Below are 12,912 nucleotides of genomic sequence, written 5' to 3'. Positions count from 1 at the left end.
AAATGGATGCTACTACAGTCATTAGCCAACCATTAGTCTCATGACTGAATGTCATTGACTTAGATGTGGGTGGGACTGCAAGAGGAGTCTTGAGTTCATATAAAAGGAGACTCATGTTCAAGCATCTCTCATGGATTTGGAAACACAGACAACACAGGATATTCCAAAACAGCTTCGGGACTCACTGGTAAGGAAGAGCGTTCATTACAAGTCTGTATTATTGGTTCAACTCATGCAAGAACTTGTCTCTTGAATTCAGTAAGTGCATCTGCTTGGACCAGTTGTACACAACAACTGCTACAAATTCTACCTGACCCTCCATGTTAGGTCTATCAAATTGAGTTCTATGTTTCATATCAAAATCACTTTGAATGGAGACACTGATGGTGGTTGTATTCCTAAGTGCACCCACTCAAAGTGACCTTGCATATGAGTTTACAGCAATTAGACACTTTGAAGCAAACTTTAGATTATATGTTTCACTTAAAGAACATCTCAAGTAGAGACCCCTCAAATGGAAAAACTTGTGGTTTTCCTTTTGCCTTAGTGCTCCTTTTTAGGGAAGTCTTGATTTTGAATAGTTCAGGGAAATCGTTGATTTATGTGTTAATAAGATGGCTCTGATTGAAACCGCACAAATCCTTCAACAGCTACTGGAGACAAAAGAGGAAACCAAAATACAATGGGCTGCTACAACAGTCATTAGCCAACCATTAGTCTCATGACTTAATGTCATTGACTTAAATGTGGGTGGGACTGCAAGAGGAGTCTTGAGTTCATATAAAAGGAGACTCATGTTCAAGCATGTCCAGGTATCTCTCATGGATTTGGAAACACAGACAATACAGAATATTCCAAAAGAACTTCCGGACTCACTGGTAAGGAAGAGCGTTCATTACAAGTCTGTATTGTTGGTCCGATTCATGCAAGAACAGTATGATGTCATATAGGCATTCAGTATGATGTCATATAGGCATTCAGTATGATGTCATATAGGCATACAGTATGATGTCATATAAGGCATACAGTATTTTAGCCGAGTGGTAAATTAATAATAATATTTTCCATTTCAGTTAACCAAATGTCCATTTAAGGTTCAAAAAGCGGTCTTAAAATGTTGTTTTGTGGAGGTAAGGATAGACGACACAGAGCTCTCAGTACTTACTCCTTCTTTATTCGTCTCCAACATCAACTGCACATATCGCGCCACAAAACACAGGAACACACTCCCTCAACACTGGGTGTGAGTAGAGCCCTCTAGTGGTCCACCACACATGCCCCCCCGAACACCCAGCAGAACTAGTCCAGGACCCGGGTCTTAAGCAAACGGCCGGAACGACTGAACCGGGGGGTGGGGAACTGACAGAGGGCAACCCAGCCCGGGAGCGAGGCTGGCACTGGCGGTCAGAAAAAGCTGCAGACGACTCGGACTCCGTTGATTGTGGGTCGCTCCTGGGGGAAAAAACAGAATCCATCAGCCCGGTGGCAGGTGGGCGGCCGCGGCGAGGGGAGAGACAACCTCCTGCCGACCCCCAAAGTCCAAAATTAAATGTTTGTTGCCTGGTTTAAGAACCCTGTATGGCCCGTCACATGGTGGACGCAGCGGAGTCCTATGGGCATCATGCCTGACGAAAACAAAATGAGCAGAGTCCATCGAACTCGGAAGTGTCAGGCAGGCAGTGGTGCACAGGACCAGGAACAGGAAATGAGTCTCTTGGGGGGCGAAAAGGCAACAAAGAGGTATCGAAACATGGGGGAGGGCTCTCAGGTAAGAATTCCCCGGGGACCCGGAGGGGCTGGCCGAGGACCAGTTCAGCCGGGGAAACCCCAAGGTCTTCTTTAACCGCGCTACGCAATCCCAGCAAAACCCACGGAAGACGGTCGACCCAGTCGCCACCAGTTAAGGAAGCCCGGAGCGCGGTCTTAAGTGACCGGTGAAACCGTTCGCACATCCCGTTAGCTTGCGGGTGGTATGCTGTGGTGCGGTGGACCTTGACCCCCAGGCCGTCAGCCATAGCAGACCAAAGCTCAGAAACAAACTGGGGGCCCCTGTCCGAGGTAATGTCAGCAGGGGGACCGAAATGTGAAACCCACGTTGACAAAAATGCTCTGGCCACCGTCATTGCTGTCGTGGACGCCAGGCGTACCGCCTCCGGCCACCTGGTCATGCGGTCCACCACAGTCAAAAGGTGCGTGAAACCCAGTGACTGCGGCAAGGGACCAACCAGGTCCACATGAACGTGATCGAAACGCCTACCCGGGACACGGAAAGGTTCGAGGGGTGCCTGTGTGTGCCGGTGGATTTTCGAGCATTGGCATGGGATACAAACCGCCGCCCATTCTTTCACGGTCTTGCGAATGCCCGGCCAAACGAACCTGGCGATGACCAGCTTGACCGAGGCATGCACCGGTCAAGCTGGTCATCGCCAGCTAGACCAGCTTGAGAGAGGGCATGCACCGAGTCAAAAACACGACGACGCCACGAAAGGGGAACCAGGCCATGGCAGCGTAGTCGACTCCGACATACACTGGAGAAACCAACACACGTGAGAGACAGTCAGCGACGTGATTGAACTTACCAGCCACATGCTGAATGTCTGTGGTAAACTCTGAAATGGCCGCCAACTGGCGCTGCTGGCGTGCGCTCCATGGGTCAGAGACCTTGGACATCGCAAACGTCAAAGGTTTGTGGTCCACGTACGCAGTAAAGTTGCGACCCTCGAGGAAAAAACGAAAATGCCGTGTCGCGAGGTGCAGGGCCAGCAACTCCCTGTCAAAAACACTGTACTTGCATTCAGCATCCCGGAGCGTACGACTGAAAAAGGCGAGCGGTTGCCAGAGACCTGAAACCCGCTGTTCCAACACCCCACCCACTGCCACGTCAGACCCGTCAGTAGTCAACGCGATCTCTGCCGACGGAAGCGGGTGTGCCAGCAGGGCGGCGTCAGCCAGCGCAGACTTGGCTGCGGAAAACGCATGGACGCGTTCCGGCAGCCAGTCAACCGGATCTTTGCCTGTTTTACCCTTTAAGGCAGCATAGAGTGGCTTTAGTAGGTGGGCAGCTCTGGGGAGAAAGCGCTTGTAAAAATTTATCATCCCCAAGAACTCCTGCAATGCTTTAACCGACGTGGGACGCGGAAAAGCCGAAACGGCCTGGACTCTGTCGGGCAAGAGAACCACACCTTCAGCGGAAATGTGGTGCCTGAGGAAATCCAGAACCGGCAACCCAAACTGGCACTTGGAAAGGTTGATGATCAGGCCGTGCGCTGCCAAACGCTGGAAAACCTGGTGGAGATGGGACTCGTGCTGGCTCGCTGAGCAGCTGGCCACCAATATATCGTCCAGATAAACAAAGACGAACGGCACCCCACGCAAAAAGGAATCCATCAGCCGCTGAAAGGTCTGGGCGGCACCTTTCAGGCCAAACGGCATTCGCAAAAACTCGAACAAGCCGAAGGGGGTAATGACAGCGGTTTTAGGAACGTCTTCGGCGCGCACGGGAACTTGGTGATACCCCCGCACCAAGTCAATTTTAGAAAAAATCGACGTACCAGCGAGATTGGCAGAAAAATCCTGAATGTGGGGGATGGGGTAACGGTCATTCTCCGTGGCATTATTTAAACGTCGGAAATCTCCGCATGGCCGCCACCGACCGTCCGATTTGGGCACCATGTGAAGCGGAGAGGCCCATGCACTGTTCGAACGCTGTACAATGCCAAGCCGCTCCATGGCTGCAAACTCCTCCCGAGCGACGGACAGTTTCGCAGGGTCGAGGCGGCGCGCGCGCAAACACCGGGGGCCCGACCGTGGGAATATAATGCTCAACCCCATGGAAACTCTAAAAGCAAACGCTGAAAAGCATCCCCGGAGGTCACTACATTAGCCCGAATCAGGGGCTCGGCGGCCCGAGTAACACAGGGTAACGAAGAAAACGAGAGAGCATCAATTAAATGTCTGTTAGCAACATCGACAAGCAGTCCATGAGCACACAGAAAATCAGCACCTAAAATAGGTACAGAGCTAGCGGCAACAACAAAGTTGAAGACGAATCCCCCGTCATCCGGCCCGAGCAACGATAGCATGTACTCCATGAGCTCGAGCGCGGTACCGCCACCCAAGCCTGACAGGTTGAGGAGCTTTTCGGCTCGTTCAGCGTCAGAGAGGTCATAGCGCCGAAGAAGCAGCTCTGGGTCCCGGAGGAACGTCATCGCGTGATGGGTGGCCAGCGGGTCGAGCGAGGCCACCACATGGTGATACTTCGTGTCGTCAGCCGAAATGCCGCGAAGGGCGAACTGAGCCTCCACGTGTACGAACCATGTCGGGGGGTCATGGAGCCAAAAGTCCGGCAGTTTCAGTGCCACAGCGAACATAGCTGCAACAGGAGGCGGAGGTCCGGCGGCTGCTGATGCATCCATAGCGGCGTCTGCGTTATCTGCGGCCCGTCGCATGCTCAAGTCAGGGGTCACCAATGTGGAGGTAAGCATCGACGACACAAAACTCTCAGTACTCACTCCTTCTTTATTCGTCTCCAATATCAACTGCACATATCGCGCCACAAAACACAGGAACACACTTCCTCAACACTGGGTGTGAGTGGAGCCCTCTAGTGGTCCACCACAGTTTCTTTGTTTCCATGTATGGTAAGACAAGAATGTTATTGGGTAATTTAATGTTAGTGCTTGTGCTAGTTCTTTGGCTATCTGCATGTTGTGTGCACTTGAAGCTGTTAATTTTATAGGTTTGTGTAGTTGCATATTGTGGTCACGGGGTGGGGTGGGGTGGGGTGGGGGGGCAGTTCTTAAGGGTTAACTGCAGTTTTCCAAAAAAAGACTTAACAAGAACTGCATCTCGGGACTTTTCTTTCTGTTGTGGATGTGGAACGGGAATATTGTGAAGGAGTTAAATTGTTGGTAAGGAATTGTTAAATATGCACATAACTCATTGAAACATATTGGTATAATTGTAGTGCAGTGGCAAAGCGTCAGTATTTTAACAAGATGATGTATTTCTGAAATGTATGATGCAAAGGACCTGTATGTGCAGCGTGGAGCGGCCATTTTCTCCATGCAAGGGATTAGTTGCAAGATCGTCTGTGTGCTCCAGTATCCGAGTGACCTGAGATTTCTGTGGAATGTAAGTGTTTATAAAAATGTATGTAACACTTCCACAGTTTTTTAAAGGAGCCTTGTGTGATTTAGGTCTTTGTATTTTGTTCTGCACAGACAGAGGTCACTGCCGTATTTTTGTGTTTTGTATTTAATTTCATTTCCTTTATTCCTCGTATTGTATTGGCGCATTTTTGTTTAGTTGGTTATTCTGTTACTTTGCCACGTTACCTCTCGTGATGTTGATGTTCAGTACAAGTCCATATGGCCGCTGTTTGACAAAAGTAAAGGTCAAAGGACATTTTTTTTGTTTATTCAGTCGGCATTGACAATAAAACTGCACATTAAGAACCCAGTAATTGTGTCCTGTGTGGCTAACCATTTCCCAGGCTACAGGTTGATGTCATATAACGCATACAGTATGATGTCATATAGGCATACAGTATGATGTCATATAGGCATACAGTATGATGTCATTCATGGCAAAGAGCTTGATGTCATCTAAGTCTTACAGATTGATGTCATCGATGCATAAAGTATGATGTCATATAAAGGCATACAGGTTGATGTCATGTATGACATGCAACCTTGATAGGTTTGTAGCTCAAACCTATTCGCTGGAACTTTCAAGACAATTTAACTACACAGCAAAGCAAGACACGAGTAGGCAAAGTTCTTCATGTTTCTCGTGCACGGGAGAGAACTGGACAAACGCCGTTCCTTCGCTTGACCCCAGTCGCTCTCATCCGCTCCCTCGTAACACTGCTCTTTTATTGAGGTTACATGAATATACATAGGTTCATTAACATATGACGTATACATACAAACAAAGAGTACCTTGCCTGTGCGTTGTGTAAGTATGTGTGTGTGTGTGTGTGTGTGTGTGTGTGTGTGCATTGTGTAAGTATGTGTGTGTGTGTGTGTGTGTGTGTGTATGTGAAGACTTCCCTAAACCTGCTGGTCTGGAAGTCCAGCAGTTCATCTACACAAAAGGCACTTAGACTAAAACAGATATAGATACGTTCATCCTACCACAAAACAATAAGAGCAGGTATGACCTCTCCCATGCTCCCAGGATGTGGGTGTGAATGCCAGAACACTCTGGAATGCACACAAAGTCTCTGCAGACTCCTAAGGATCAACCCTCTACCAACATGACATTGATTATAAAACTCTAAGCATATATGAGTAGATATTTCTAAGCATAAATGACAATCAACAATATAACCCTGACAAGCTTCATGTCTTATAAGTCTTACAGATTGATGTCATTTGTGTCATACAGCCTGATCTGATGACTGGCCTCCAAGATGGCGCCGCGGATGGCAGCCTCGGTACTGCGCTCTCTCGCACTTTTCTTGTTTCTGTTTATTTTCTGCACTTTTGGTCACTCAGACCACATCACTTTCTCCAGAGATCAACTGCTAAACATCAGGCAGTCGTCTCACTATAGTTCTTATCCATTTTTCACAAACCCGGAAAGTTTTTTGGAGATTTTAGTTGGAGGCGCAGCAGCTCTCTGTGGCTCCTGGAGAAGACGTAGATGGGGCAGTTGCGCTGGTGCGCTGGTGAAACTACGTCGGCGAGGATTCCGCACGGCACTCCCCTCCATTCACCTCGCGAATCTCCGCTCTCTTCCAAACAAAGTCGACGAATTACTGCTCTTAAACCGGACTAACAAGGACTTTGCACGCTCTGCTGCCCCCGAGTCCCAGACGCTGTCTTAAATCTGCCGGGCTTCCAACTTCTCCGGGCGGACCGCGAAACAGAGCTCTCAGGGAAAACAAAGGGTGGTGGAGTCTGCTTCTACATTAATGAAGGTTGGTGTACTTATGTCACAGCGTTACAGAAACACTGCAGCCCACACTTGGAAAGTTTTTTCATCAACTGTAAACCTTTTTATTCACCGCGGGAGTTTTCTTCCTTCATGCTGGTCGGAGTTTACATCCCTCCACAGGCCAATGCGAACAACGCACTGTGCGAGCTGGCTGACCAGATTACTACCCTAGAGAGGAAATTCCCGGATTCCTTTACAATTATTCTTGGGGATTTTAACAGAGCAAACCTAAACTACAAACTCCCTAAATACAGACAGCATATAGACTGCCCCACCAGGGACAACATCATACTGGATCACTGCTACACCACTCTAAAAGATGCCTATCGCCCTGTGCCCCGGGCAGCTTTGGGACATTCTGATCACTGCCTGGTCCATCTTATTCCAGTTTATAGGCAAAAACTCAAATGTGCAAAGCCTGTAGTCAAAACTGCTAAGAAGTGGACTAACGCAGCAAAGCAGGAACTGCTGGAGAGGGTGGTGGTGTCCAATCAGTCCAATCAGTGGAGACTGTTTTGACTCCACTGATTGGACTGTTTTTGAAGCTGCATCTGAGAACCTAGATGAGCTCACGGACACTGTGACATCATACATCAGTTTCTGTGAAGATGTGTGTGCCAACAAAGACCTTTTGCACATACAACAACAATAAACCATGGTTCACTCCTAAACTCCAACATCTTCGTAAGGCCAAGGAGGACGCCTACAGAAGTGGTGACAGGGCCCTGTACAAGCAAGCTAGGAACACACTGACCAAGGAGATCAAAGCAGCTAAAAGGATCTACTCCCAGAAGCTGGAAGAACGGCTCTCAGCCAACGACCCAGCGTCAGTGTGGAGGGGCCTGCAGGAAATCACCAGCTACAGACGCCCCCCACCCACTATTGAAGCAAACAAAGACCTGGCCAACGAGTTAAACACTTTCTACTGCAGGTTTGAGACGGACAGACTCCCACGCCCCACCCTCCCCTCCCCAGGGACATTGCTTCAGACATTGACCCCCAACACACCTTCCACCTCTCCCCCCTTCACCCTCCCCCTCCCCAATCCAGTCTCAACGACCACCACCACCCTCCCCAATCAAGACTCAACGACCACCCCCACCCTCCCCAATCCAGACCCAACGACCACCACCACCCTCTCCAATCCAGACTCAACGACCACCCCCACCCTCCCCAATCCAGACCCAATGACCACCACCACCCTCTCCAATCCAGACTCAACGACCACCACCATCCTCTCCAATCCAGACTCAACGACCACCACCATCCTCTCCAATCCAGACTCAACGACCTCCACCACACCTCTCACCCCCCTTTCCTCCTCCCTGAAACTCAGAATACACACTGAGGATGTGAGCCGACTATTCCAGAAACAGAAGCCCAGGAAAGCCCCCGGACCAGACGGCGTCTCACCCTCCTGCATCAAAACCTGTGCTGAACAGCTGGCTCCCATCTTTACTCGCATCTTCAACAGATCCCTGGAACTGTGTGAAGTTCCCTCCTGCTTCAAACGCTCCACCATCATCCCTGTTCCCAAGAAACCCACCATCACAGGACTGAATGACTACAGACCTGTCGCCTTGACGTCTGTGGTCATGAAATCCTTCGAACGACTGGTGTTAGCCCATCTGAAAGACATTACAGGCCACCAGCTGGACCCTCTGCAGTTTGCCTACTGGGCAAACAGGTCGGTGGATGATGCAGTGAACATGGGGCTGCATTACATCCTGCAACACCTCGACCGCCCGGGAACTTATGCCAGGGTCCTGTTTGTGGACTTTAGTTCGGCTTTTAACACCATTGTGCCTGAACTTCTCTCCTCCAAACTCTCCAAGCTCAGTGTGTCACCAGCTACCTGTCAGTGGATCACCAGCTTCCTGACAGACAGAAAGCAACAAGTGAGGCTGGGGGAGATCACCTCTGAAACTCGGTCCCTCAGTATTGGTGCCCCTCAAGGATGTGTCCTCTCACCACTACTATTCTCCCTCTACACTAACGACTGCACCTCCAAGAACTCGGCTGTTAAACTTCTAAAGTTTGCAGATGACAGCACCGTCATCGGCCTCATTCAGGATGGTGATGAGTCTGCATACCGGCAGGAAGTTGAGCGGCTGGTACTCTGGTGCAGTCAGCACAATCTGGAGCTGAACACTCTTAAAACTGTAGAGATGACAGTGGCCGACTGCAGCGGACTGTACGGGCAGCAGAAAGGATCATCGGCGCCCCCCTGCCCTCCATCCAGGATCTGTACCTCTCAAGAACCAGGAAACGAGCAGGGAAAATCATCACAGACCCCTCACACCCTGGACACAGACTTTTTGATCTGCTGCCCTCTGGCAGACGGTACAGAGGCCTGAAGACCAGGACCCCCGACACAGGAACAGTTTCTTTCCCCTCGCCATCTCCCTCCTAAACAGTTGACCTGTCACACTGCTGCCACTGCCAGACTGCAACTGCACCTTATGTACATTCTGTGGTATTCATTTCACTTCATTTCATTCTGTATTTTATGTATATAAGTTTAGATTAGTTATTTATAGTTGGTTTACACAGCTTTCTGTATGTATGTGTATGTATGTATATAGACGTGTGTGTGTGTGTGTTTTACATTGCTGTGCTTGAGAGCCACCATCTACCGGAACCAAATTCCCTGTATGTGTTTGCACATATACTTGGCCAATAAACACGATTCTGATTCTGACTCTGATTCTGATCTCATGTATGCCCTCAGCTTGAAGTCCTGGATCGAGACAGCTTGATGTTGTCATGGTCTGGGTGCGTACCTGTAGGTTTCCAACAGCGGTCCTCTTCCTTTGGGCGGAGATCGGTTGCTCCTCCCTGGCTGAGCACCTGTGGGCAATTATTCCAGCAGCATATAAGATCTGCGCACTCAATCAGTCATGGCCTGAGTATCAGGTTAGTCAGTGATGTTTTATTGCTCAGTCCAGATCCTGTGTGAAAACTTACTTTTTCCTGTCTTCAGAGTCGGCTCCTGGAGTGGGGTTCTCGCCTCAGTCATCCCCGCTTTTCTGGACCTGGGCCACCAGCTGCTGGTACAGCATTGCCAACTAGCCTGAAACTCACCTGCCTGCCTCCCCGCACCTCAACCTCATCTGGGCCTTGCCCCCCACCTGTCCCCTTCACCTGAAACCAATGCCCTGGTCTCTTCACAGTATTTTTCCCAGCCCAGCTTCCACCTCCCCACTGCCACAGCTGTCCCGCTGTATTCTAGAGCTGTCTAGTTTTCATTTAGTTGCCTTAGTTTTGACAGCGCACCCACTAGTGTAGTGGCTTCGTTTAAATTTGGCTTGTGTGTTTAATTTGTGGGGGAAGAAATGAACCTTTTTGTTCACTCACTGTCTCGCTTCCGGTTTGGATCTTGCACTTGTGTCCATCCCATTTACCTCGTGCTGCTGGGCCGTGACAGATGTCACATATGGCATACAGTATGATGTCATATATGGCATACAGTATGATGTCATATAGGCACACAGTATGATGTCATATAGGCATACAGTATGATGTCATATAGGCATACAGTATGATGTCATCCTGTGTCATCTGACGACCTGCTGCCACTGAAAGGCAGTGTTAGAGGGACACTTGGGCATTTATCGCAGCATATAATGTGTTTTCTGGACACACTGCTGCTTTTTCAGCGCCCAGAGATTGATGGCTCCGTGTCAGAGCTGGCTATGAATTTCAGAAGGATCAGGCCTTAACTTAACAAAAAAGTTATCAGTAGTTCTTTCCACCTTTTTACCCACAGCTACATCCACTTCTGTCAGGCCTAGGCTGCTCACTACGGCTGGTATCATCACTGATTTCTGTAATCCATTCGATTCACGAGGTCCTGATTCCATTCAATTTGATTTTGCCTCAGACAGTCAGAAATATTATAATTCTGATGATTTATCAGCGCTGACACATGTGAGACTTCATCAGAGGTGTGAGCATCACAGCAGAGGCCTTTGTGTCAAAGTAACTGAGGATAAAACAGAAAAACATGAAGGAGATTTTCCTGCCCTGTTTTCTGTAGCAGATACACTTTAAAATATTCTGCAGTAGAACAAAAAGTGAAGAAAACCATGAATCAACATCTGACCATTACCTGATGCTGCTGAAGTGAAGCAGAGCAAAGTTACAGAGGTTTGATTAGAGACACAGCAAAAGTTTTGCAATTTGGCATCATTTTAAAAAGTTTCAATTTCTTCGTTATAAAACAGCAGAAATGATTCTTTTCAAGGTCATTTTCTGGTGGGAAAAACAGCGACCAACAGCACTGTATGTGACTTGTGCATAATAAAGCGAATGAATAATGCAGGAAACAGAGATTTGAGATGGGAAACTGTTCTTGAAGTACACTGAGAGAGAGAGAGCTGTGCAGACGGTGGAAGCAAAACAGCAAAAGTCAGAGGGGATTAACGACGAGATTTATCAAATGTGGAGCGTAGTTTGGATCTGCTGCTGCTGCTTCAGTGAATTTTGGTTAGAGAGAGATAAAACCTGCAGCTAAAACCAGCAAAAAAGACGGAAACCGCCGACGCGGTCAGTGAGCTGTTGGCTTTCAGCCCCGACGGCGTGTCCGTGTACGGGCCGTCGGGTGAGAAAGCCGAGGAAGAGAAAGCTGATTGTGATGCTTCGGGTCTGTGTTTACGTCTTTGTGTGGAGTCCGTGTACCTGCTCTCATTTACTGGTTGGTGGTTGTTGAAATAGTTTTGTGAGCCTTAACCTGAGATTCTGGCGTTTCTGGCAAAATACATTTATATTTAAAAGTCGATTCAGGATTTAATGAATCAATATCGCTTCATTCAAGCTACTCACCTCTCTCTATCCACCTGCACTTTCAAACGTACACACGAAGGACTACGGGAATATCTGGACCACGGCCAATCAGAGAGGTCCCGCCCCTGACTATCTCTGATTGGTTTAGACCACGATAGGGGCATAATGTGTGTCAGTTGTTGACCACACGGACACTTTCAGAGTTGCGGAGACTTTTTTGTAGAAACTGTAGAACATGTCATGTTGCAGTGTCAGAGCTATCAGGTTGAGAGGAGACAATTGATTCAAAATCTCACTAACCTAAAACTCGAACTGGATCTTGTTGATTTGTTGCGAAAGGAATCGGGAAGTAAAAGTTATCAGGCCTTATTTCAGTTTTTAAAAGAGGGGAACCTGTTTGGAAGGATTTGAGGAAATTTTTTTTTTTTTTTTTTTTTTGAGCGTGGTTCCAGACAATACTCCATACCAGTTGGTGGCGGTAATGCACCTTTCAATTGTTTGCCAACCGCCAATACAAATGTAAGAAAGAAAGAAGAATTTGGCCGCAAATGTGACCAAATTGGTCAGACTCTAGAGCCCAGAGATCAGCTGCTGTCTGAACTGCACACTTACACTTGGGTTTTGTATTTTTTGGCTTTTTCTCTGCTCTTTTGTGAATTATAAATTCAAGAGGATTTGGATTTCTGTCGATTTCCTGCAGGATTACAACTTCCGAGAGTTTCCATTTTATTTTATTTTGTTTTATTTTGAATTATAACTTTGAGAGGATTTGGATTTCAACTGAATCCCTGGAGTGTTGAAGTTGCAGGGATGCAAAACAGAGATAAGGGCCTCTTCAGGCATGGATGTGCCCGTTCTCTCCTCAATCTCTCTCCTCAAAAGATCAACATTAGCTAAGAGTGGGTTAATTAGATGAGTATTAAGTGATTTCATTATGTGATCATAGTATGTGAGCTGGCTTTTCCCCCCTCCTGCTAAATTGCTTTAATAAAATATCCTGCATTCAAAAGGTTTAAATAGTGGACATTCATTTTTTAACTCTTTCTAAAACAGCAACAAGGCATAAAGCTGTGGATAAGTTTACACCTATATAAATATCACTTACACATTTAATTTACAGCTACAAGTTACAAAGTCACTTTCATCTACGCAGGACTGTAAGCTGTCGTCTGTGAGAAATCTCCT

At 47.9% G+C, this 12,912-nt stretch overlaps 1 protein-coding gene across 1 annotated transcript; it reads right to left on the bottom strand.

Moving 5' to 3' along the window:
• Positions 1-1,474: 1,474 nt before the first annotated feature.
• On the bottom strand, positions 1,475-4,484 carry LOC102784433 (uncharacterized). The gene is given in 6 exon segments (XM_087837531.1): positions 1,475-1,682; positions 1,684-2,403; positions 2,405-2,430; positions 2,524-3,787; positions 3,789-3,838; positions 4,017-4,484. Coding segments are annotated over 6 exon segments (2,736 nt in total).
• Positions 4,485-12,912: the final 8,428 nt, after the last annotated feature.

The sequence above is a fragment of the Neolamprologus brichardi genome, unplaced genomic scaffold, assembly GCF_056152115.1.
Source record: "Neolamprologus brichardi isolate AB-2024 unplaced genomic scaffold, ASM5615211v1 NODE_ptg000033l+_length_6344489_cov_1, whole genome shotgun sequence".
NCBI lineage: Eukaryota > Metazoa > Chordata > Actinopteri > Cichliformes > Cichlidae > Neolamprologus > Neolamprologus brichardi.
This window is presented reverse-complemented; position numbering and strand designations above follow the sequence as displayed.